The following is a 27,183-nucleotide window of genomic DNA, read 5'->3' as shown; positions in this document are numbered from 1 at the left end:
TTCTACTCTCCCAGCAGATAGAGATCCTGCGTTTAGCCATGAGCAGTGATATAAATTCGAATTTTTTACTGGAAGCTTTTACTTTAACCCCAATCCCCAGCAGACACAACCCCGAATTACAGTCAAGAGTTTCTTCAGTCATCAAGCAAAGAATTCGTACAAGTGAGCCCCAATATTCAAGTATTTTAGGACATTCCCAAGCTAGATGGTAAAAACCGGCCCCAGGTGCACCACAACGTTTACAGGAGTCAGTCTGTCAGAGCCCAGATTTATACAGTTGTGCAGGAGTATAATCCAACTGATGCAAGTATTTAAAATGCACCATACGTAGATTACCATTTGCCGTCATCTGGCCCGTCGGGCAGCAACTATTGAACCAGTCCTCTTCAGAGAGCGGTTCTGGCAGCACAGCATTCCATTTATCTAGCGCAGTCGCTCCCCCAGGTGTCGTGTCATGTTGCGATGCTCTATAAAGTTTTGTTATTAGTTTGGTCCTAGATTAAGCAGTGTATAGTAGTTGCAGTGCTTCAGGAGTTGGTGGTTCAGAAGGGAAATGTGGATTAAGCGCGCACATGGCCGAGCACAACCTAGTATATACAAATATCTGCATGGCGGAGGCCTCACCCTGGGTGGCCAAGCCTTCTGAGGTTATGAATTGGCCTCCAGGGAATGAATCCGCCATAATGGACAAACCCATCTCTGCAAGTGTCTTCAGTGTATCAGCCTCCTGGGTGACTGAGATCCCTGAATGATGGAGCAGCGGCATATTAGGAGCATATAGCGGTAGTTTATGCGCCTGCTGATCGAGATCATGCCAGGCTCGAGATGTTAATGTTAATGTTATGGGGTATTTTTACAAGCGCGTGGCTACTCCAAGGAGTGTCCTGGCGCTGAAAGAAGAGAAAAGCAAAAGACCCTGAAAAGAGAGACCCAATTCACTATCAGTCATACGCAAATCTCATTATTGATGGAACAGCCAGGTCTTAAGTTGGCGCCTGAATCTCAAACGTTCTGATTCTTGTCTCAGAGACAAAGGGAGCGCGTTCCATTGACTACTCACTACCACCTGGAAGGAACATCCGCCCTTCCTGGCAAGACAGAATGTTGGCACCAACAGCAGATGTTGAGTGTCTGCCCTCAAAGTCCTGGCTGGAATATAGGGCTGAATTATTTTTCTAATATACTGAGCCCCGCTGTTATGAAGAGCCTTAAAGGCAACTTTGTTTTTTACTGATAACCAGTGAAGAGCTTTCAGATGACTCATCATGTGTGTCCTGGGCCCAACCATGGAAATTGCTCCCGTGGCTGAATTCTGAACAACCTGAAGACGGCTCAGTAAATACTTAGGGATTCCTAAATAGAGCACATTGGCATAGTCCAGCCTTGACATTATCAAGGCTTGGACCACTGTCTTTCTATGGGACAATGGTAGAAATGAGAGGAAATTCCTCATCATTTTTAGCATCCTAAAACACATACCAGCCACTGACTGCACCTGTGTCTTCATAGAAAGATCTGAGTCCAGCATCACTCCGAGATTTTTAACCGTAGTAACAGGACTAGAAGGAGCCGGTTGATCCTGGGGCCACCATTTCCGCCATTCATCATCCGGAGTATGCCCAAAGAAAATAATTTCAGTCTTAGTGGAGTTGCAAGATAATTGGTTCTGTCGGAACCAATCAAACACGACGCTCAGACACATATGTATTTGGCTTTCATTAAAGGGCTCATCTTTTTCATAAGTGAACAGAAGTTGAGAATTGTCAGCATAGGTCGGGACCTTGGCCCATAACTCTCTGCTAATGGAGCAAGAGAGCAGGGCTCAAAACTGAGCCCTGAGGCACTCCAACAATCAGCACAGGGATATCAGCTGAGAAAGGTGAGAAATGTGGCACCCATACTGACTGCTGACGGCCTTCCAAAAAGGAAGAGAACCACCTCAAAACCGTGCCTCCAAAGCAGCACTCCTTAAGCCTCTGAAGGAGTCGCCCATGGGGCACGGTGTCAAAAGCCGCCGAGAGGTCCAGCTGTATTAAAACTGCCTTACCTCCTCGATCAAGGGTGTCCTTGATGCTCTTTGAAACCTCAAGTAAAGCAGTTTCAGTACTGTAGTTAGCCCTAAAACATGATTGACTACGGTGAAGAACTTTGGTGGCCTCAATAAAATTCTTGATAACCTTGTTTACATGCTTCTCCAAAGTCTTGGCAAAAAAAGGGAGCAATGTAATGGGCCTGGTTGTAATTTGTATCGTATCGAATTCCCCTTTCTCAAATACCGTGTGAGAGTTCACTATCATGGCCTTAAGTGGTATGGGATGCACTGCGCCCGCCTCCACCGCCACATGCGGGATGTATGCCGGGTAAATTGCCAGTAATAGGCGTAATGCGCCTGTCCACAGAGATAGTAAAGATGGAAGTCCGGCGCCGTGAACCTGCCCTGTTCATACGGAAGGGTGAGTGCCTCCCATTTGAGTGAGGTTTCTTCCCTCCCCAGTCTAGTGTGATCAGGAGTGATCAAAGAGTGTCAGTGTCTCGTGAGACGTACCGGAATATTTAAAAAACAAAAAAAATCGTGGGATTACCACCATTTTCATTAAGGCTATGCGGTCGACAAATGATAGGGGCAATTTAATCCAACGATTTACCTGCTCTTCCAGACGCGTGATGACGGTGCCAAAATTAGTTTGTATGACTGTCTGTTGGTCCCTATGCAACCATATTCCCTAGTGTTTGAGAGTGTCTGTACACCACGTTAGGGGGTATTCCATGTCAAATTGTTGGGTGATATCTGTGAGTCAGTATAGTGGATTTGGACCAGTTGATTTCCAGGCCTGAAAATCGTTCAAATGTAATGTATTCTTGTAAGAGTTGTGCCCGGACATATAGCACCATGTCGTCTGCATACATGGAGACTGCAAGCGGGCGTTGGAAAAGCCGCAAGGCCGACACAGCATGGCGCTGTCTTAAGATACATAGTAAGGGGTCCAGCACTAGCGCAAATAGCAATAGCAATGGCGATAGTGGGCAGCCCTGCCGCGTGCCATGGTGGATGGAAAACTTTTCCGACAGTTGCCCATTAATTCTAACTCCTGCCTCTGGTCTAGTATACAACAGTTTAATCCAGTTCGTGAATACAAACGGAACACCCATACGGTGGAGGACTGCGATCGTGTAGGACCAGGAGATCGAGTCGAACGCTTTTGCGACATCAAGCAACACTGTCACCGCTGGTAGTGTGGGCTTCAATACATGCATTACTGCAAAAATGGTGCGCAGATTATGTGGCGTGGAACGTGTAGGAATAAATCCCGACTGGTCTGGGACATCGTGCAGATACTGTTCCAGTTCAGCAACGCTAGCTGCGGGCCGGCGGGCATACATCTTATTGTAATATTCAGTAAACGCATGTAGAATATTTGTTGTGTCGTAATGAGTATCATTATCAACTGTGATTGCTTGAACTACATGTGTCCTGGTGTGTGGTTCTACTATGCGGGTCGCAAGTTTCCTCCCTGGCCGGCCTCCTTCACCATAGGACCCTGCTGTACCCCGACGGGAGAGATGTTTAACTTCTTGATCAGCTGTATCATTGTATTCTAGAATTTTTTCCCTGATGTGTGCTAATGTGACAGGGCTAGGACGGACACTATATTGGCGCTCCAGATCACCTAGCTCCTGCTCCAGTGTTGCCATGGTGTGACGTAGAGATTTTAAGACCCCGGCTTGGAGGCCAATGCATTTCCCCCGAATGGTCACTTTAAAGGCCTCCCACAATGTTTCCATAGTTTGGACCGATCCAGGATTAAAAGAGAAATAGTCTGCTATAGCCTCACGGATACCCTCAGTAAAGACTGGATCAAGTAAAGAAGAGGATTGTAGGAGCCACTGGAAGGTAGGTGGAGTGTAGGAGGGGTGTCATGTCTAAAGCTACTGAAGAGTGATCGGACAAAGTTCTAGGCAGGTGTGTTATCTGCGTAACCCATTTACAAATATCTTGTGTTCCCAGCCAATAATCAATACGTGACCAGGACTGTCTCGCATACGAGTGACATGTTCCTTCCGTGGCCTGTGTGTGTCGCATTCTCCAGATATCCGTTAGACCCAGCTACCACATTCCATCTTGCATTGCACTAGTAGCCCTACGAGGGGGTGGGAGGGGGAGGGGGTTTACTGCTGTCGTCATTCTGTCCATCGCAGGATCCAGCACCACATTAAAATCACCGCCACAAATAAGTGTCTCGGGATACATTGTAGAGTTTACTCCACAGAGCTTCGAAAAAGGTGGGATCATCCGTATTCGGACCATATACATTTACAATAGTCAAACTTGTGTTTTATAGCGTACCCTGCACTCTTATATACCTGCCGTCTGTGTCTTCGTCAACATGAGTGGGCACAAAGGGAACATTTTTTTTCCCCAAGATCATGATCCCACTTGTGTATGATGAATACGATGCAGCGAGCTTTACCCCAGCCCATCTCGCGACAATGTGAGAGATTGCCTGTTTCGTAAGGTGTGTCTCCTGTAACAGGGCGATCTGAACATAGTACCTGCCCAGATAGGCTAGCACCTGTCGCACCTTCTTGGCGTTGTTAAGCCCCCTGACATTCCAACTCACCCAAGAGATACTAGACCGAATCTGAAAGAGACACGTTAGTATTAGATTCCTTACCTTAGAATATTCCCAGGCGTCAGACTGGATCCAGAAATTTTTGCGTAGCAGTACCCTTGCGCGTCGGTAGGCGTCGTCTGCGGCTCCGCGTCCGTCATCGACGTCGTGGGCGCCGTGATGACGTCGTCGGAGTACTTAGACACCGCCTCCGCGTGCTGATGTCAGTTCTTTTTTCCGCGCCAGCAAGCGCAGATCTGGAAAAAGCAGTAACCCTAGTCACTTTTTGACTAACTTTTTTGATCCTTTTTGATCCTATTTCGAGTCTCTCGACTCCGACACGGTGCCTTTAGGGATGCCCGGCTTCAAACCTTGTGACGATTGCGACCGGCTGATGTCGGTCACGGATCCTCACCGCGTCTGTCGTGTTTGGGCGTCGACCACGACGACAAGGCCTGCTCCGACTGCCGGGCCCTCTCTTCGAAAGCCAGGCGGGAGCGGTCCCGTAGGCGCCTCGAACTCCGGCAGTCGGCCCCGCGCCGTGAGAGGTCCCGATCCCATGGGAGGTCGAGGGACAGGTCGCGGGCTCGGAGCCATCACAGCTCCGGGAGTAGGCCGCACTCCTCCGGGTCGAAGTCGTCGTCAGGTAAGAGGCACAAGAAGTCCAAGCGGGGTCATCGCTCCTCGGACTCCCACGACGCTCGCGCGATGCGGCCGGGGGTTCGGGTGACACCGCCCACGCGGCTCCGTCGGAGTCGCGGGCGCCGCGTGCAGCTCCACACCCTCCGGTCCCTGGGCTGAACGCGACGCCGGAGGAGGTCGAGCGCTTCCTCATGGCCATGAGAAAACTCTCTCCTCCGACTGGCTCCGCGGCGCCTTCGGGCCCAGCGGACCCGTCTGGGGGCCCTAGCGGGTCGGCGGCTCCGGCCCCGACGCCGTCGGGTGCTTTGGACCCGACGCCGCCGACGCCTTTGTGCCCGGCGCCGCAGGTCCCCGGTATCCCGACGCCGCCGGTGCCTTCGGGCCCGGCGCCGAGGGGTCCAGTTGTTCCGACGCCGCCGGCGCCTTCGGGCCCGGCGCCGCAGGATGCCGCTGGTCCTCCTTCGGGATCTGGTTCGTCGCCGGTGGATCTGACGACCTCCCCGGCGTCGGACCCTCAGGTGTCGCCTCCGGCGCCGGCCTCGGGTGGCCCCGTCCCCGGTTCCACCTTCGTTCCTGTTCCGGCGTCGGGACGGCCCCGATGGGCGCCGCTCCAGACGCCGGTTGGAGAGTTCCCTCTCTACGAGCAGGCCCCATTCGATGAGAACCCTGATTTTCAGGAGATGGGTGATGAAGAGGACTGGGAGGGGTCTGAGGACCCTCTGACCAGGGAGTGTCAGTCTCATGAGTGTAGGAAGGTAGATCCCTGACTATGGTTGCCCCCAACTTTTTGCCTGGTGTTTTGCTGGTTTTCTGACTTAGTTGACCGGGGGCCCTGCTATTCAGGACCCCAGACCTACTGCTCTCTCTGTAAAATGGATTCCATGTACCTTAGGTACATATCTAATTGGATACGGAGTCACCTTATCAGTCCCTGTACAGTGTACCTTAGGTACCCAGGGCATAGGTGTGCCCAGGGCCTACCAGGGGCTGCAGCATGTATTATGCCACCCCTGGCTGGCCACCCAAATCTGACACAACTGGCTGCACGACAGCTGGGGCAAGGTGGTGTAATCACCCTTTGCTTTAGATATAGTATTCCTATATCTAACCCTAAAATGGACACATATATTCCTATCAGTCACTCCTATGGCAGGCCTTAACAATCCTGAAGGCAGAGTGCGTGGAATAAGGTGAAATGGTGCTCTGGCATGAGCTGAGCCCGTTTGCAGCTTGCGGAACCAAGTCCTAATAGCTGTTCCATGATAACGCATACCATATACTCTTAAGTGCATTATAATCCTCGCGGTTATATGCCAACTCTGGTATCGCTTTATCAAAACATGTCGAGTAAGGTGTCATACGAATTGGAATACTAACCCCTCGCCAATTCTGGCGACGGGGTTAGCATTCCACCCTTCTAGAGGGACACGACATGTTGGTAACCTGTAACCCCGGTTAAAGTCAGACATAGCCTCAGCTCCACAAGATGGATGCTGCCACCGAGACACAAGTCTGCCCTCCTGCTGCTGGGAGTCCTCCCAGCACAGGAGGCAAGGACAAAGGGTTTCCTGCCAGGGGCGGTGCCAGCACCGTCCCAGACAGGATTTTGTGTATCCTAGGTAGGCAGGGCTTTAGAGGAAGGTGACTGCAAGTGGCACCCTGGTGCTCACTGTGCATAGGCCGGCTTGAACTAGTTCCCGGGGCACTCCAGCCCCTGATCTGGGGAAAGCCCGCCAAAGGAGAGGGGTGTAACCACCCCCCTCCTAGTCCCACCCATAGGGCAGGACTTAGTCGCGTGCCAGCCCCCTTTTGCAGGATAAAGGTAGGAGCAGGCCCCCTTCCAAATTAGATCATCTTTGAATCCTGAAACTACTTTCCACGAAAGGAGCTCAAGACTAATTCCTAAGATTTCTCCCTTGTGACTAAGGAGTAGTCACCCTGCAGCAGCAGGCACCAACCAAGCATCGCGGTCTGCTGTAAGTCTCCTCACCGGATCAAGACTGCCCAGCTCGACGAGAACCGGCTTCCCTGGCACCTCTGACCTCTACCTGCATCATCAGCCCAGCTGTGGTTCGTGGGTGTGACGAGACCTCGAGGGACCGGCCATCTTCCAAGACTGCACGACGCTTGTCCAGCACGACTCCCGAGTGACCCTCGACCGAGTGCTTTGGGGTAAGAGAAGCCCCAACCCTGAGCAGCTCCAGCACCGAAGTTCAGCTCCCCTGCATCCACGAGATCTGCGTGGGCCCTTCTGCTCACCGCGTTGCCCAGGTCGCTTGCCCGTTGGCTAGTGACCCTCTGACGATGAATTTCGACGACAAACACCGCTGGTCTGGTTGCTCCAGACTGGCCCTTGCTCCCCGCCAACAGAGGAGCACCCTGGACCCACCTGGTCCACTCCAGACGCCATTTTAAGTCCACCGCGTGGGCTTGCATTTGCCAAGACTTGTTGCCCCAATCCTGGGTCCAGCGACGTCGACAGCAGATATCTTCGTGGGACAGCTCGCACCTCCATCCTGGTCGCCGACAACGCCTCCTGGTCCGAGAGACTGCAGAGCCCAGCAGCGCCCACTCACCTGGTTGAGGTGACTTCGCCCGGTGCCACTCTGGTGCCCACCTAAATCACTGGCTAGTGATTCAGAACTTGGTCCCCTCTGCTTACAGGTCTTCTTCTTCCCGATCCAGGCTTGGATCCCCAAGAACTTCTTCACTGGTCGCCTGCCAGCAACTTCTTTCTTCAGGCTCCTGGTTCATCAACGAAGAAACCAGACGACATTTGAACCCTATGCAGCCGCAGCCCCTGGGCTAGGTAAACCGAGTACTCCGGTGCTCCAGCGTAGACCAACTCTCTAAGTGTCTAAATCCACTTTCGTTTTTGACCTACCTAGTCGGGTTCGCCCGACAACACTAACTTTGCTTTTACTAGCCTCCATAGACTTTTTCCCGCCTTACGCGTGAGAGTTCCCACTCTGCACACGACGTCCCTAGGCCTCCTGCTTGTAATCTAAAGGTTCAGTAGTCCAGTCCTAGCGATCCTAAAGCCTATGAGAATAGTTACTTACCTGCTAGTATTTCGCATTCCACTTGTATAGTATATGGTTTTTCGTGCCCCTCGGGCATTTGTGTAAATTGTGCGACTAAGTATTTCTTTAAGAGTTTTGTTGTGGGCTTAGCTCCCTGTCTCATAAAGAGCCAGGGTAGTCTTGTTATAAATAAATATACTTTATTTTTCATAACAACTTGTGTGGTGTCCTTTCACTTGGTGTTCAAGGGGTATATGTGATGGTAAAACAGCTGGCTTAACACGCCCTCTAGAGTTTAGCCTAAAGACTGCACGTGTCCATGCTACTAGGATAGCTGGTCTATCAGGTTGACTTACAACCAAACATCAATAAGGGTTGTTTGGACTGATACATAGTGTTCACTAGAATAGTGAGCACTGCATATCAGGCCAACTTCTCACAATGAGGACTGGACAGGAGACCTTGGGGAGGCCAGTGGCCTGGACACCTCTCCAGACACTGGTTTTGTCTCCCCTCCTTCCGTGGCATCGGAGGAGGGGGCAACTTATAGTGTGGTGCTGATGAGGGCTGCCAAGGCCTTGGGCCTTGAGCTCCCCGTCGCGGCCGTGAGGACTAACCTCCTCACTGAGGTCCTTAAACCGCAGTCAAGCTCGGCCGAGCCTCTGCTGCCTTTTAATGAGGCCTTGACCGACGTTCTGCTGGGCACTTGGTCCAAGCCCGCTACGGGTTCGCCCGTAGATAGGAACGTGGCCAGATGCCACCGCCCAGCCCCGGGCGACCCATGTTTCCTGTCCTCCCACCCTACCCCCGAGAGCCTGGTCATCCAGGCCTCCAATTCCCAGACCGCATTCCCGTCCGCCCCCCCGGACCGGGAATCCAAGAGGTATGACCAGTATGGGAAGATCTTCTCATCACTTAGCCTCGGCCTGCGGTCTTCTAACACCGCCTGCCTCTTGGGACGTTACACCCACTCTGTGTGGAATAAGGTCGCGGAAGTGCTGCCAGAGTGTCCGTTGGAGGTACGGGCCAAACTCGGCCAAGCCCTTGTGGAGGGCCGGCATGCAGCCAAGTATTCCATCCGGTGTGGGCTGGATACCACTGACTCGCTGGGTAGAGCGATGGCAACGACGGTGGCGGTCAGACGCCACGCCTGGCTGAGGTCCGCCAACTTCTCGGCAGATGTCCAGAGCACGCTTATGGACATGCCGTTCGATGGCCGTCGCCTCTTTGGCGACAAGGCAGACCATGAGCTTGAGCGTTTTAAGGACTCCAGGGCTACGGCCAAGTCCTTAGGCCTCTCGGGCCAGCGCCAGCAATCGGCTGCCTATCACTCCTTTCGTGGCCACGGAAGGGGTGCGCCCACACGTGCCGCCAGCCACGCACCGCAGGGCAATACCCAACGCGGTGGCGGCCGTGGGAACCGCCATCCAGGTGGTCGGGGGCAGCGGCGAGGTCAGTCCACACCTTCCCCCGCAGCATCCGCCTCAAAACCCTCCTAGTCCGTGCTTTCAGGCCCATGTGACGCCAGTGGGAGGCAGGGTTCGCCATCACCACCTCCACTGGCGCACCGTCACTTCGGACAGGTGGGTGTTGCAAATCGTCCGAAGGGGCTACTCCCTCCCCTTCGAGGCGACTCCTCCAGCCATGCCACCGCAGAACCACCGTGTATCGGGGGATCACTTGCGACTTCTGCAGGAGGAAGTTACGGCCCTCTTGCCCAAGGGGGCCATCGAGCGCGTTCCTGGGCCAGAAGTAGGGTGTGGTTGTTACTCCCACTACTTTCTGGTACCCAAGAAGGGCAAAGGGGGCCTACGCCCTATCTTGGACCTACGGGACGTCAACGGCTTCCTCTGGAAGGAGAAGTTCAAGATGCTGACACTGGCTCAGGTCCTGGCTGCCCTGGACCCAGGAGACTGGATGGTAGCGTTGGACTTGCAGGACGCTTACTTTCATATCCCCGTCCTGCCTGCCCACCGGCGCTACCTGCGGTTCATGGTGGGCCACGAGCACTTTCAGTTTACCGTGCTCCCCTTCGGCCTTACCAGCACCCCACAGGTGTTCACGAAGGTGATGGCGGTGGTCGCAGCTCATCTGCGCAGGTTAGGGGTTTCAGTCTTCCCCTACCTCGACGACTGGTTGTTGAAGGCGGGCTCGCCCCAGACAGTCGTCAGCCACCTCCAGACGACGGCAGACCTCCTGCACCAGCTGGGGTTCTCCATCAATGTGCCGAAGTCACACCTGTGTCCCTCTCAGAAGCTCCTCTTCATCGGAGCGGTTCTGGACTCAGCGCGGTTTCGGGTTTATCCGCCCGAACAGCGGGTCCGGGATATTCAGGCTCTGATTCCCATCTTTCAGCCGTTATCCCGGGTTTCGGTCAGGTTGACGCTGCGGCTTCTGGGGCTGATGGCCTCCTGCATCCTACTGGTGCATCACGCCAGGTGGCGGATGCGGGCTCTGCAGTGGGACCTGAAGTTTCAGTGGGCCCAGCATCAGGGCAACCTATCCGGCCACGTCCTGATCTCGGAGGGCACTGCGAGACAGCTGCAGTGGTGGCTTACGGACCACGATTGGGTCAGCGGCAGATCCCTCTCCCTTCCCCAACCGGAGCACGTAGTTGTGACGGACGCGTCCCTCCAGGGCTGGGGAGGCCACATGGGAGAGGCGGAGATCAGAGGCCTCTGGTCTCCGGCGGAGACCCGGCTCCACATCAACCTGTTGGAGCTCAGGGCGATTCGTCTGGCACTGAAGGCATTCCTCCCCTCTGTCCGGGGGAGTATAGTGCAGGTGTTCACGGACAACACCACCGCCATGTGGTACTGCAACAAACAAGGCGGGTGGGGTCGTGGATCCTTTGTCAAGAGGCTCTTCGCCTTTGGCAATGGCTGGAATGCCAGGGCGTGACCCTGGTGGCTCAACACCTGGCAGGTTCTCTGAACGCCAGGGCGGACGAGCTCAGCCGTCGGTGCCTGATGGATCACGAATGGCGTCTGAACTCGGACGTGGCGCAAGGCCTCTTTCAGCGATGGGGAGAGCCTTGGTTAGATCTATTCGCCACCGAAGAGAACGCGCAATGTCATCAGTTCTGCGCGTTGGAATTTCCAAGGCGGCACTCGCTCGGAGACGCTATTCGTCGCGAGTGGAGTTGCGGTCTGTTGTACGCCTTTCCGCCTATACCACTTCTACCCAGGGTGCTGAAGAAGATCAAGCGCGACCGGGCCCAAGTCATCCTTGTGGCTCCAGACTGGGCTCAAAGGTACTGGTATCCAGAGCTACTCAGTTTCAGTCGATCCCCCGGTTCGTCTGCCTCTTCAGGAGGACCTTCTGTCGCAGCAGCAGGGGACGGTCCTCCACCCGAACCTGTCCAGCCTCCACCTCCATGCTTGGAGATTGAGCGGCGACAGTTGAGGCCATTTGACTTTCCTCCTGAAGTCTGTAACATCATTCTGGCAGCCAGGCGTCCCTCCACAAAGTCGGTATATGCCTGCAGGTGGAACAGATTTGTGGCATGGTGCACAGCAAAGGCTGTGGATCCTCTTTCTGCCCCTCTTTCTGAGGTTCTTCTCTTACTTCTTTCTCTTGCCCAGCAGGGCTCTGCTCTGGGCACTATCAAGGGCTACCTTTCTGCCCTTTCAGCCTTTCTCAGGCTACCTGATCAGCCTTCTTTGTTCAAGTCCCCTATCGTAAACAGATTTCTTAAGGGCATCACTCACACGTTTCCTCCTGTTCCGTTTGTGATGCCTCAGTGGGACTTGAACCTGGTTTTGACATTTCTGATGTGCGCTCCCTTTGAGCCGCTTCACAACTGTCCTCTTCGCCTTCTGACTTTGAAGACTGCTTTCCTGGTTGCCATCACCTCTGCCAGGAGAGTGAGTGAGCTCCAGGCTCTTTCTTGTACTCCACCCTTCCTTTCCGTCCATCCGGACAAAGTGGTGCTTCGTACCAAACCTTCTTTCCTGCCCAAGGTTGTCACGGCCTTTCACATCGGGCAGTCTATCACCTTGCCAACCTTCTTCCTGCCACCGCATCCCTCTAAAGAGGAAGAGCGGCTCCACCGTCTGGACCCAAAACGTGCCCTCTCATTCTACTTGGATCGCACACGCCAGTTCTGGGTGGATGACCAACTCTTTGTTGGTTACGTGGGCGCTAAGAAGGGGAAGGCGGTGCACAAGAGGACCATCTCCCGGTGGATCATCCTGTGTATCCAGGCATGCTACTCCTTGGCTAGGAAGGAGCCCCCGGTTGGACTGCGGGCTCATTCTACCCGAGCGACGGCGACTACCACTGCCCTGGGCAGGGGTGTGCCCTTACGAGACATCTGTCAGGCAGCTACGTGGGCATCGCTGCACACGTTTGCAAGACACTACTGCCTGGACAGCCAAGTCCGGAGGGATGGCTTCTTTGGCCGTTCCGTCCTCCAGGACTTTCTGGTGTGATTATTGGTTCGCAGACCCACCACCGGGGTTGGTATTGCTGGGGTATCTATTCTAAGGTAAGGAATCTAATACTAACGTGTCTCTTTCAGATGCACAAGTTACTACTTGTGTAACAATATATCTGTAAGAGACATTAGTTAGTATTAGATTCCTTACCGACCCACCCATCCTCCCCGTTCTGCGAACCAATATCTAGGGTTAGGGTTGTCCCCTTCAGGGCCCTAGTTTCAATGGCACCAGTGTTGGTTTTTAACATGGCTCTGCGTTTCTGTCGCGGAAAAGCTGTGTCTAAGAACTGACGTCAGCACGCGGAGGCGGCGTCTAAGTACTCCGACGACGTCATCACGGCGCCCACGACGGACGCGGAGCTGCAGACGACGCCTACCGACGCGCAAGGGTACTGCTACGCAAAAATTTCCAGATCCAGTCTGACGCCTGGGGATATTCTAAGGTAAGGAATCTAATACTAACTAATGTCTCTTACAGATATATCGTTACACAAGTAGTAACTTGTGCTTTAGGTCGACCATGTCCGGAAAGACTGAGGTATAAAATTGCAACACAGTTGAATCTACCTGTGACATACATTCCAGTACTCGTTGAAGTATCTTGTACAATGCCATTATACTGAAACAGAGTTCCCCAACCACCCCTCCCTCCCATAGCGGTTCTTGTACCTAACCGCGAATAGATCCCCTTGTAAACAGAACAAAAAGAAAACTGTTGTGATTCCACAATGCATAGCATGCCAAGAATAAAGGACTACAGTACCCCAACAAGGGCGCCAAATTGGCCCCAACACATAAACATAACTTTGCGGGGAATTGCCATTTTGTGTGTCGCTAGTAGCCCTTGGCCCCCGCGTACGCGGGTTGAGTCGAGCTAACCTGAGCATGGCTAACCAACTCATGGCCATTCGTAAAGGGGGAGTAATACCAGTAACTACCTAGTGCTAACGCAACAATGGGTGCGGAGTACATTACAGAACAGGTGGCTGAGCCAGCATACTTTAAATGCAACATACAGAGCATAGCTTGTGTGAAAACTGAAATAGCTATCCGTTACAGTTCAAGCATGAGTCCTATATCAAAAAGCCAGATAAATAAACTACACACAATAAGCCATCAAGGAATTCAGGCAGTAGAACATTCAGAAACAGAGTCAGCTTTGTCTCACATGCTCATCCTTCAGAGTCTGAGAGGCCACTCTTCTTGCGCAGTGTTTCCTGCTGTTCCAGCCGTCTGGTGTATAGTAGCGCTACCTTCGGCATCGTGAAGATTTGTGCCTTCCCATCATGTTGTATCCGCAGGTGGGCAGGATAGAGCATAGCGTAGGGAATGTGAAGAGATTGCAGTTTTTTCTTTACAGCTTGAAACTCTCTACAAGCTTGCTGTACTACGACGGTGAAGTCAGGGAACAGCTCTATTTTCATCCCTTGGTAGTCAAGCTTCCGTTTTTCCCTAGCCAGACGGAGTGAAGTGTCCCTGTTCCTATAGTTCACGAGTCTGGCAATTATTGGCCGCGGTGGGGCTCCAGGAATAGGTTTGGCAGCGAGGGATCCATGAGCCCATTCGACTATAAGCACTTTCAAAAAGTGTTCGGCTCCCAGCAGCTTCGTCGTGAGCAGCGTTTCAGTATACGTCTCCATGGGCCCGGTGTTGGTAGTTTCGGAGATCCCCAGAATACGGAGGCTATTTCTACAGGACCGGGCTTCTATGTCCTCGGTTTTGGCCTTGATGACCTCTAATATTTTGTCCATGGCAGCACATGAGGTCCCTGCCACCTCCACCCGGACTTCTGTGGCCGAGATGCACTTCTCCACCTGCGCAATTTGTGTGCCGTGCTTGTCTATTTTCGAAGCCATGGTGTCCAGGTGGAGATTGAGATTGTCGATCTTGACGTCGATAGTTTGCAGGCTTTGCTGCATGCTGAGCATCATACGTTTCAGTTTTGTGGTTGTACAATGTTCTGTGTCTTGCTCCGAGTCAGATGCAGTGGGCGTGGAGGTTTTGGTATACTTTTTGGCTTCAAACTGTAGCTTACTCTGCTGTTTGTCTGTGCGCCCCATGTCGATACTAGGGATGCCGCCGTGTATGATCGCAAGACTGCGTTGATAGCGAAAGCAGTGTTCGTGCCGAGTCCAGGTACCGGACGTGATGTCCAGGAGAGACCATACGCCCAGAACACCCTTACCCGCCACAGAAAAGCTGCAAATTGCGAATGTATTGGTGGGGTTGCTCACGTTGTAAGCAGTGGCACTGGGAGGAAAGCAAGGCGGTAGGTGGTGGTTCTAGGCAAAACTTGGGGTAGCTAGGATCTCAAAAAATGAAGGCGGTTACCAGCTAGAGGCGATAAGTTGTTAGGCACTGTAGTGTTCTGTGGGGGCTATAATTCCTGCCGTAGTGGCAGTCCCCACCCTTTACAGGCCCGAAATGCGGTGCACTACTCCCTCTATTGCCTCGTAGGTCGCAGGAGCTGTTTGGATCTTGGCGCCACTCCCAGGTTCCACAGGTAATGTAGGCCACAAGAACCCCAGTTATATGTACTGCGTCGCAGGGTGCCAGGAGATGTAGATCGTGCCACTCACCAATGTTGCCTGTGATCGGGCGCTCTGTTCATGGAGATGCACCTGGCCCGCTCCAGGCTGCCCGGTTTCCCGCAGTGGACTTCAAAATGACTCTGCCGCAATAGCTGAGGCGATCCAAGCTGAGGCTTCAGGGCAGCACCTCCAGGCTCGGGGCGCACAGCTGGAGCGACACACCGCAAACGGCGCCCTGCACAACCGCAGCGTCGCAGCTCCAGCGAGGGCTGCACAGTTCCTTCAGATCTCAGACGCGGAGCTCAGCACCAGGGCAGCCAGCGGGAACCTCACCTCAAAGTCGGATTCACAAGGCAGATGATCTTCCCGTCGCCTCCCAGGTGAGTCGCTCCGCGAGTTATCTCGTCAATCATCAAGCGACGGCGGAAAAACAGCAAATAGCGGCTTCCAGCTTACCGCTTACAAGGAGCGTAGTTCGCGGCACCGGGAATCAATAGTACACCGACCCGGGGGCCGCCATTTTACTTGCAATGCGGCACGGCTGTTCAGTGTCGGGCACAAGGGGCTAAAGACAGCCGATTTCAGTCTGCCTCTACTTGTCAAGTTTCAGGCACCTAAATAGCTGATAGCGGCTCCCAGCTAACCGCTTACCAGGGGGGGGCAGTCCACACTCATGGGGTTAACAGTCCACCAACATAGAGGCCGCCATCTTACTTGCAACGCGGCGCCACGGTTCCATGTCGGGCATTGGGTGCTAGAGGCAGCCGATTTCAGGAATTTCAGCAGTGGAGCACTCCTCATCAGTGTGAGAACAGGCAGCCGTAATTTTCAGCCGTGGATGGCGACGATTTTGTCGGATTTTAGACGGATTGATAGCTCGACCAGCAGAGCTGCACTAAGGCGCAGCCATCTTGCTCCTGGATTGCTAGTGCCCCCCACAACCTCAGATTACTTTCAATCTGAGACAGAAGATCAGTTATGAAAAATCAAAGAAAATACCAGCCAGTCAATCAAGTCTGCAGGCCACTCTGGATACAAGATCTGGAAGATTGTATTGTTCTGTGGTCAAATGATCATCCTTTATACTTATTAATTTCCTTGTTTTGCAGTCAATTTTGTTTTGGACAAAACCATGGCAAAAAAATATGTAAAATGCTGTGTAGATTCAAGCATATAGCACAAAGAGGATCAAGTAATGGGCAACTAAAAGATTTCTGACGATGCCGAGATAATGGCATATCAAAATAAGTGAAACAAATGTGTTCATTTGTTTAAAATTGTTGACTAATTTAGAAAACCATGTGTTACTCCAAGACGCCACACTGGATTAGAGATGTTTCTCTGCAATTCCCTCGCCCACTGGTAGGTGGCATCATACGGCTTCTTGTCGGACCAGGTCTATCTTGTGAAGTGATGTTAGGGGCACATATAAACCCCACCTCTGTATGTCAATGTCAGTTTATTTTTTATATCTGTCTGTGCTGTTGGACGCGGAGCTTACGTCAGTGTGCAGATCTCTAAATGGGATCCATTTCATCTGGACCAAGGGAATCCATTTCATACAGCAAGAAGTAGGTTGGGTCTGTGAAGAATCTCTAGTTGCTGAATTCACCAGTAAAAAAAGTTACCAAAGTTAAGTAACTAATTTGTTCTTTTGATGGTTATTTCTAACCGCAGATTCCTCACCTTGTCAATACGTACCAGAGCAGTACTTCCCTGGTGGTTGGTCTATGGAATGTCTTAGACCAGAAAATCCTAGAAGACCGAACAAGCAAAATGACCTCCCATACCTGGCCATGCAAGCAACAGTACTTTGTGAACGTATAGCATGATACCCATATAGCAGTCTGTTAGATGTCCTAGACAGGCACTGTACACTGCAGCTCTTGTCCAGTGAGCCTGCAGGCCTTCCAGAGGCTGTTTCTTGGCCAATGTGTAGCAGATTTTTATTAGAAAGGAGAATCAATCTGGAGGTGGTCCTTTTCATCACTGGCCTACCCTTCTTTGTCCCAGAGAACCCAATGAAGAGTTGATCGTGCATCCTGTCGGGCGAGCCGAGTATATGCCAGATTCTACAGGAGCGAAGAGGAAAGTACCCCGAACTTCCAGAGAACAGCACCCAGAATGCAATTTGAAACACACTCACAGAAGGCTGTACCCTAAAAGTATGTGGGAATAAACCAAGGAGTGTCCACCACTCTCCCCATATGTTGATGGTCGAGCTGTTGGTAATGAGCTGCCAGGAGAAACCAGTACTGCAAACAAATAATGTGTGTGGTAAACAAGAATGGGTAAATACACTATACTCTCTTAACATTAACGTATGTTCAGTTCATATGCTTCACTTACCCCAAAGTAGTCCCCAATGGTCTTGAGTAGGAGTTCCACAAAGATGGAGTCAAGAGTAGACGATGTCTTTGGTAGTGTAAAATTCCTATAAGGGACTGATTAGAGAAGGGTAATCTCATACAGCACTCATACCAGGGGGAAAATATGGTGGAGGATGCAGGTGGAGGTGAGACGTCCGGCTCCAAGAGATTAATAGGAGCAAAACGACCGCACACTCAAGAAAACAGAATCAGAGGCTCCGTCAGGCTCTGAGGGCTGTTGGAGAGGAAAAGACAAACTTCCAAACAGAAGGGGAGGGAACTGAGGTGTTCCGGCCAGCTCCCGGGAAGGAACTACGGGAGCGGAGCAGACACACACTCAGGAGGTGTGCCGTCCGGCTCCAGGGGCTGTGATAGAACCTAACAGCAGCACGCTCGAGGAAGGGAAGGAAGTGCACCGTCCAGCTCCAAGGCTGAGGTAGAGCAGAACAGCAGCACGCTCTAAGAAGGGAAGGTCCACAAAACAGTTTAGAGCGAGCGGAAGATTCCGCAACAAAACAAGCCTTCCTCGCGGGAAACACCAGGAAGCAGGATAGGGGGCGTGGTCACGTCAGAACACAGTAAGCCAAGCAATGGCTTACGTTGGAGACGTCCTTTTACGCTATTTAGAGACCGTCTCCAAAGTACTCAATGCGAAGGGGAGCACAGTGCTGAACATACACTAAAGTTTTCCCTGCTCCTCAACCATTCTAACACACCCGACCCTGGTGTGATCAGTGTAGCATGTCAGAGCTCTTAGAGTCTAGACTTCGTCTCTGGAAGGATTAGAAAATGATAGACTGCCTGATATGGATAGGCGTATTCACCAGAAAGAGTATTACTGAATGTAAGTAAATTGTCAGTACCTGTAGCAGTAAACGTTCCCTAGTCTGGAAATTGTGGTGCCATTCACCAAGATTGTTTTTATTCTGCAGGATGATCTCATCAGCCTACGTGGACGCTTTTGTTTAGATTCTGACGGAAATGCATCGCCCCTTCTGCAGTTACCTCATCTTTTGCTTGAAGAAAAAAATCAAGAGATAGATCACTTGAATGAGCAGCTTCTGAGATTGCAGAATGAGCTGAAGCGTCCTGCTGATAAGCAGGTAATGAATCTGGGAAAAAGTACACCACCAAATAGATCTATTGAAGTATCATTGTCCAGTGGGGTATTCCTTGTACTCGCTGTATTTTCTTCCATTTCTGTAAAAGGTGATTTTACTTGCTGTGGCCTTGTAAATTGAAATTATTGGTGTACCATTTCATTCTCGTCTTGAAATGGAACTTATCACAGAAAGGCTGTCTAGATTAGTCAATGACTTTCACATATTTCTTATTACCTTTTATTTCAAATGTTCAAGGGTGGTGTGGGATGCAAATAAAGTAAACAAGCATTGTCCTTTATTAACAGTTAGTGTGCTAAAAACAGTCTGGTTGTCTCTTTGCTTGCATAATTCAATCTTATTTTAGTCTAGTTAAATGTTTGTGTGCAAATGATATTGCACACCCAAAATCTCGCAAAAAGTTGAGTAATATGTTTAAAATGTAATAATACATTAGTACTTTATAAACAATTTAGAGTGCGAGTGCACATATTAACTTTAATTCTCAGAAACCAGCAGCTAGCAGTCATGTAACCCATTCAGTAAACTGTAAGCATTTGTGTTGCATGGCATGTATGTGCACCTCTCTGCAACATAGCTTAAAAATCTAATATATGATTATTGACCCTTGGTACTCTAGATGAGCTTTATCTGCTGTTGTTTCCAAGAAAATGTATACCCATTTTACTGTGGTAACTCTATTCTTGTCGGGAGACTTCCAATGCCTTCGTTAGACATATCTGAAAGAGACTATTCATTATAGATTCCTTACCTTTGAATTACCCACAGGTGTCGGACTGGATCCGGAGAAATTTTTTCGTAGCAATACCCTTGCACGTCGGTGGGTGGATTGGTCGATTCCAGTGTCGCTGTCGTGATCGCTGGGATGACATTGCGGTATCTACCTAGATGCAGCCCCTGCGTGCTGACGTCAGTTCTTTTTTATCTGCGCTGGCCAGCGCAGTTCCCGAGAGAGCAGTACCTTAGTTACTTTTTGACTAACTATTTTTCGACTTTTTGTCAACTTCTTTTCGAGTTGTGTGACTCATGCTGCACGCAGGGATATCACACCAGCGGACTGGCTTCAAGCCTTGTGGCTTCTGCCACAAGCTGATTTCGGTGACGGACCCACATCTAGTGTGCCTCTGGTGCCTGAAGCGCGACTACGACCTGAAGTCTTGCTCCGACCGTTACGCCATGGCCTCGAAGTCTTTGCGGGAGCGGTTCCAAAAGCTTCTGGTGGCCCGGCAGTCAGCTCCGCGCCCCTCAAAGTCCAGGTTGAGAGGGAGGTCGCGGACTTACCTCCAACACTTCTCTTCCTGGGGATCCTCATCAATAGTCATAAGCACTGAATATTCCCGCCCATGTGCGGGGAGCCTGGAAATAATAAAAAAATTATATATGGAAACCATATATGTACAGATATATGTATGTATGTATGTGTGTATATATATATATATATATATATATATATGTGTGTGTGTGTGTGTGTGTGTGTGTGTGTGTGTGTATATATATATATATATATATATATATATATATATATATATTCCCCATACTAATGCAGCCCCCAAATGGAGGCTAAACAATGTAGTTGCACACATAAGAATTGCATTTGCCAATACATAAAAGACACAGGAGGGCAATTAGCACTTGAACTCTGTCTTTTAATGAGTAAAAACACTAAAGGGTAAAACCTGCACATAAGCAGACATTGTTAGACTACAGGCTGCATTGCAAAACAATAGCATGGAAAATGAAAGCATTTTCAACAAAAACTGGCACCGTGCCTTTAAGGCAGCCATGACCCCTAGCTTCCCATCATGCCTCAGGCGTGACAATTGGGTCAGTTGTTCTTTCCGGCTCCTTCTGTCAGGACCCTGTATTTACAGCTCTCTACTTTTTTTTGGCTTTTCAATCAAAAATTCTCTACTTTTTTTGGGTTTTCCCATTTTTTTGGGCAGAAGCTATTTTTTCTGTCAAAAATGCCTTCTTTATTCGACCCTTGCCCTGCCTGTGGCAAGAAGGCCAAGACAGATACACATGAGGTGTGTATTCTGTGTCTGCCTGATTCCCACTCTCCCTTCTCATGTCCACACTACAGGAAGCTGTCTAAAAGAACTCTCAAAGACAGGGAGAGAATCAGGATCTATGGCCTCTCAGGAAGAGGTAGGTATCCTATGAAGTCGAAGAAAAGGGCGTTGACTTCGAGGAGCAAGGTCCCGGTATGTTCCCCATCGGCGTCGGGCTCGACGTCGAAAGCTCCAGCGGCGGGATTGGGCGCAGGAGTGCCGCTCTTAAACTTCCAAGGCGTTGGAACAGCATCTGGCGTCGAGAGAAGATCCTCCGCCGTCGACTCTTCAGCGACGATCGACGTTGAGACACAGATCATCGAAGCCGAGACGCAAGTCATATACTTCGACGTCGAAACCGAAGTCCCCATCGAGGTCTCAGTGCAGATCTCCGTCGAGACCGAGAACGTCGGATATTCTATCGTTGATGCAGGGCCCTCCGTCGACGCCAGCAAGACACTCTACGTCGAGGCCCCAGTCTCCATCGGTTCCATTGTCGACGTCGAGGCGCAGCCCTCCGTCGAAGGACCGAAGCTCGACGTCGAGGCGAAGCCCTCCGTTGAAGGAGCGCAGCCCTCTGTCGAAGGAACGAAGCTTGACGTCGCGGCGCAGCCCTCCTTCAAAGTGTAGACGTTCGACGTTAAGGCACAGCCCTAAGTCGAAGCATCCAAGATCGACGTCGAGGCAAGTGTCTCCGTCGAAAAGAGCACGGTCGACGTCGAGGCAGGAGTCTCCGTCAGCGAGATCGAGGTTGAGGCGCAGTCCTCCGCGTTCGCGCAGCAGTCGATGTTGAGGCACAGTACTCCTTCGAAGGATAGAAGATCGGAGTCGACGTTGAGACACAGATCTCCGTCCCAACGATCAACACTAGGGCACACATTCCAGAGCGGCGTCGAAGCAAAGATCCACTTCGCAAGCGACGTCGAGACAGAGGTCTCCGTCTGTGTTAGCCCCAGCAAGCCTCTCTGTCTCCTTCATCTTCGTTGAGAGCAGGTTCGCACCGGTCCATCTCCAGTACTCCAGAGGTGGTGATCTCTTCTTCAAGCAGCCAGGGTTCGCACTCTGATTCCCATCATGCTGCAGAAGCTCGTCAGGAAGTGGAGAAGTCTCCAATACGTTCCTCAGGTAGAGCACAGAGGCATACATCTGTCCACCTCTCTCCCAGATGGTTGCAACCCCTGTACCATTGGGTGAATCGTACAGGTACTAGGGAGGCTAGAAGAGAACCCAGCCCGGCTCACAGGTCTCCACTAGCTCGTCTAGCTCAGGAAGCAGATCTGTCACCTTCAAGAGGAAGAGCGCGTACTTCCCCTGTACCAGCACCTAGGGGAAGGTCAAAATCTCGCTCCCCTGCGCCAGCACCTAGGGGAAGGTCAAGATTTCGCAGCAGAAGGCGGCACAGCTCCCTTACTTATTCCACCTCCTCAAAGAGGGACTATTCGCCCACTCTTACGGATAGCCCACCGTCAAGGATATCTCCGGTGGATGATGTAAGCACGTTCCAGGACGTGGCTAGGGGGGCGTCCAAACTCAACATCCCCATGCCTTTCAGCAGAGTACCTCTTCAGTCATTTTTGAAACGCTGAATCAGAGGGCCTCCTCTCGCCCATTACTGCCTCTGGTACCGGGCCTGCTGAAACCAGTAATGGACATTTTTCTCACGCCAGCTGTAAGAAGTTGGCCTGGTATATGATGTTCACTATTGTAGTGAGCACCTTGCACCAGTCCAAACAACCCTTATGGTGATGGTTGCAAGTCAACCTTATAGACCAGCTATCCTAGTGGTAGCGTGGACAGAACAGTCTTAGGCTAAAAGACTCTTGAGGGCGTGTAAAGCCAGTTGTTTTACCATATGTAACCCCTTGAATACCAAATGAAAGGACACCACACAGGATATATATAAAATATATATGTATTTATTTACTAATACACTCCTCTGAACTCTTTATGAGGTCAGAGGCCAAAGCACATTACAAGATACTTAGTCAGAATACGTTAATTTGCACAATTTACGGTTAGGCCGTAGGGGCGAAGAAAACCATATACTAAGAAAGTGGTATAAGTACCACGTCACGAGAAAAGGAAAGGCCTAGGGTCTAGGGAATCGCTCGGGCCACACTATCTGAACAATAGTTTAGAAGTAGGAGGCCCACAGGCAGCGCGTGCAGTGTCTTTACACACACGCGGGAGTCAATGCAAAGTCAATGGGAACTTAGAGTTTAGAAAAAGAAGGATTTAGGACACTTCCGATTTAGCTAGGAGGAAACAACTAAAAACCTAGACACTTGGATAGTCCATACCCGTGGGAGCACCAAAGTACCCGCGTTACCTCACTTACGGACGGCGGGTGCATAGGTGTGAAGATGTCGGGTTTAGTCGTTGAGTCCTATGGAGCCTGGAGGAAAAGATGCTGCAGGCGACCAGGAGGAAGATGTCTGGGTGGATCGAGGATGAAGAGGACCTGAAAGCAAAGGGGACAGAGTCTGGGTCACTAGCCAGTGACCCGATGGAACCAGGAAGGAACCAGACGACGTCGAGGAGTAATCAGGTGCTGTCTTGAAGCTTGTCTTTGCAGCCACATGGACCAGGACGACGACGACCAGGTACTGGAGAGGAGCTGTCCCAGGAAGGTTCTCGCAGATGGAGGGGTCGACTGCCGGATTGGAGTCAACAAGCCTTCGCAAAGGCAACCCACGCAGGATACAACAAAGGCTTCTGGTGCAGACCAGCAAGGTCTGAGGTGCCTCACCTTTGCAGCGAGGCAAGGGCCAGTCTGGAGCAACCAGACCAACGAGGTGATTCAAAAGGATTGTCGTCACAGAGGCTACTAGCCAACGGGCCAGCAACCGGACAACGCGTCTAGCAGAACACAGGCAGAAGGGCCCCACGCAGAACTCGTGGAGAGCTGATCTTCGGTGCAGGTGGAGCTTGGGTTTGGGGTTTCTCAATCCCCAGTGCACAGCTTCGAGGATGCCTCAGGAGCTGTACACTTAGCAAATTGCAGGCTTTTCAAGATGTCCGGTCCCATGTGTCTCGTCGCCTCCACGGATCACAGCTATGCTGCAGATGTGAAGAGAGGGTCAGAGAGGTCTGGACGTCTGGGTCTTGTCAGGCTCTGTGCTCGGGTTCCGGCGGGAAGCGTCGACAAAGCAAGCCGTTGATTTGCTGGATGGTGCCTGGTTGCCCAGGGAGGTCACTCCTTGGCCACAAGGGAGATTCTTCAGTCGTCTTCTTGCTAAGTAGATCATAGAAGGTCGAGAGTTTCGTGTCAAAGTTTCAGTCAGGATTAATCTAAAGTCTTGGGACTCGGCTCCTACCTTTATACAACTAAAAGGGGCTGGATTACTTTCTAGGTCCCTCCTATGGGTGGGACCAGGAAGGGGGGTGGTTACACCCCCTCTCCTTTGTCCAGTTTTGTGCCAGAGCTGGGGCTGGAGTGCCCCAGCGACCGGTTTGAACTGGGGTATGCATGGAGCACCTAGTGTGCCCCAGGCAGTATCTCATTCTATTCAGCCCTCCCTGTTCCAATACACAAAGTCCTGTCTGGGGTGGTGCTCGCACCACTCCAGGCAGGAAACCTATTGTCCAAACCTCCGTGACTGGAAGGACTCCCAGCAGTAGGAGGTCAGACTTGTGTCTGTGGCAGCAGCATCCATTTTGTGATGCTGGGGCTCTGGTTAACTTTAACCGGGATAGTCAGCAACATGTCTTCTCCCTCTAGAAGGGTGGAATGCTACCCCCGTCGACAGAATTGGCGAGGGGGTAGTATTCCAAAGTGTATGATACCTTACACGGCATGTTTGGATAAAGCCAAACCAAAGTTAGTTTTTAACCGCGAGGTTCATAATGCACTTAAGAGTATATGGTATGGCAATATCATAGAACAGCTATAAGGACATGGTTCCGAAAGCTGCAGACAGGCTCAGCTCATGCTAGAGCACAATCTCACACATAACCAAGCACTCTGCCTCCAGGACTAAGGCCTGCCATAGGAGTGACTGTAGCGCCAGGATGCCTGCAAGGTGACAGATGCGCTTTAGAAGTACAATAAATAAATAAATAAGTGTGTCTATATATAAGGTTAGATAAAGGAATACTATACCTAAGCAAGGGGTGATTACACGACCTTGCCCCAGCTGAGTGATCAGCCAGTTGTGTCAGTTTGCATGGCCAGCCAGGGGTGGCATAATACATGTACATAATACATGCTGCAGCCCCTGGTAGGCCTTGGATGCACCCATGCCCTGGGTACCTATGGTACACTATACAGTGGCTGATAAGGTGACCCAATATCCAATTGGAGATGTACCTAAAGTACATGGAGTCCATTTTACAGTGAGAGCAGATAGCCCGGGGTCCTGATTAGCAGGATCCCAGGCCAACTAAGTCTAAAACCAGCTAAACACAAAGCAAAAAATCTGGGGTAACCATAGTCAGATATCCATCCTCCTACACCAGCCACTCTGAAGACTGCACCGGTGAGATTTCCTAAGAAGTATTGCCCGTCGGTGGATGATCCAGAGTTCTTAAAGTCAGATCCAAAACCGGATTCCGTAATTGTGGCTGCAGCTAGAGACTCATTTGGTGGTCTCTCGTCCACAGTCCCTCCGGACAAGGAGAGCAAGACGCAGGACTCATGGGGTAGGAAAGTATGTGGTACCTCCTCATCCATGCTCAAAGTCTCCAGTGCATCGGCTCTATTGGGAAGATACGATAGAGCACTATGGGATTCAATGCAACGGTTCTTTGAGAACCTACCCAAGGAGGACCGAAAAGACTTGGAGGAAGTCTGGCTTGGTGGCGAACCAAGTGATAAGTGCGGAGGCGGATGGAGCGACTCTCTCAGCGCATTCATGCGCACACGGAATTTGTGCCAGGAGATCTTCATGGCTTCGCCTAACAGCTCTGAAGCCAGAGGCGCAATCCAGAATGTTAATCTACCATTTTCCTGGTCATCGCTGTTTAAACCACACACCGATAAGGAGATGGCGCGGATGAAGATTGAGATGGATACCCTGAAGGCGGTAGGATTGGAGAAAAATAAAGAGTTCCGTCATCGCTACCGCAACACTGACCGCTGATCATTCCAAAAGAGGGTTCAAACCCTCCCTCATGGGCAAAAGAACCAGAACCAACAAGGTCAGCAGAGATCGCAATTTCAAAATCGCCGATCTAACAGGGGAAGAGGAGGGAAGCATCAGTCCTCCACCAAATCTCCAGCAAAGCAATGAGTCTCTGCTTCCTCCAGTGCCGTGCACCGCTCCAGTAGGAGGAAGTGTGGCAAATCATGTACAAGAGTGGTTAGACATCACAAAAGACCAATGGGTGCTGACCACGATTCGAAATGGGTAGCTCTACGTTTCCGACGTCATCCCACCTCAATCCCTCCCGTAACAACATCAAATTACCAGGTCAACTTGCTACAGAGGGAAGTGGGCATCCTTCTCCAAAAATCAGCTATAGAGAAGGTCCAGCGGTCACAAAGAGGTCTGGGAGTGTATTCCAGATACTTCCTGGTGAAAGAAAAAAAGGTCAAAAGTCGGAGTACAGACCCATTTTGGATCTAAGAGCACTGAATAAGACCATCAAACGAGAAACGTTTTGCAGGCTGGCTCTCCACCAAATGTATCCTCACCTTCGCGAAGAAGATTGGATGTGTTCGATGGATCTGCAGGATGCCTACTTTCATATACCGATAAATCAACATCACTGGCAATATCTAAAATTTGTAGTTGGAACATCCCATTATCACGTCAAGGTGCTGCCCTTCGGGCTAAAATCTGCTCCCCGGGTGTTCACAAAGTGCATGGTCGTGGTAGCAGCTGCTCTGAGGCTTATCTAGATGATTGGTTGATATAGGGCCCGTCCCAGGGAGTGAAGAACCACGGCTACGGCTCCGTCAAAAACTGGGCCTGCACGTAACTACCAAAAGTCAACGCAACAGCCCACTCAAACAATCCACTATTTGGGAGCACTGATAGACGTCGAGCCAAGGAAGAGTGTTTCCTTCGGAGGAGAGACAATTATCCCTCATCCGAAAGTGTAGGAAAATTCTAAAAAGCAACTGGTCGTCAGTACGGCAGATTGCATCTGTACTCGAATCAATGGCATCCTGCATTTTTTTGGTGCCCAATGCCAGATTGAAAATGCATCCTCTACAGCAGGATCTGGAGGACAAGTGGGACCAGAGGTCGTCTCGCTGGGAATACAAAGTCTGTCTATCAAAGGGTGCCAAAGCTTCAATTCCATGGTGGATGAACAGAGACAACCTGGAAGTAGGAGTTCCATTCCATCAAGCTCCTCCATCTCAGACTCTGATCACAGACGCGTCTCTGAGGATGGGGAGCCCACATGGGCTCTCTTCAGACGCAAGGCCTATGGTCCTCGAAAGAGCA

At 51.1% G+C, this 27,183-nt stretch overlaps 1 protein-coding gene across 6 annotated transcripts in view; it reads left to right on the top strand.

Moving 5' to 3' along the window:
* PCNT (pericentrin) overlaps positions 1-27,183 on the top strand; it is a 1,333,356-nt gene that overhangs the window by 685,278 nt on the left and 620,895 nt on the right. For all 6 annotated transcript variants that reach the window (XM_078681435.1, XM_078681433.1, XM_078681434.1 and 3 more), the window contains one exon: positions 18,549-18,719. In XM_078681435.1, coding sequence (XP_078537561.1) covers positions 18,549-18,719 — 171 coding nt within the window. The remainder of the gene's footprint in view (positions 1-18,548; positions 18,720-27,183) is intronic.

This window comes from Lissotriton helveticus, chromosome 3_1 (assembly GCF_964261635.1).
Source record: "Lissotriton helveticus chromosome 3_1, aLisHel1.1, whole genome shotgun sequence".
Lineage (NCBI taxonomy): Eukaryota > Metazoa > Chordata > Amphibia > Caudata > Salamandridae > Lissotriton > Lissotriton helveticus.
Note: the sequence above shows the minus strand (reverse complement) of the source record. Positions and strands in the feature narration are given on the sequence as shown.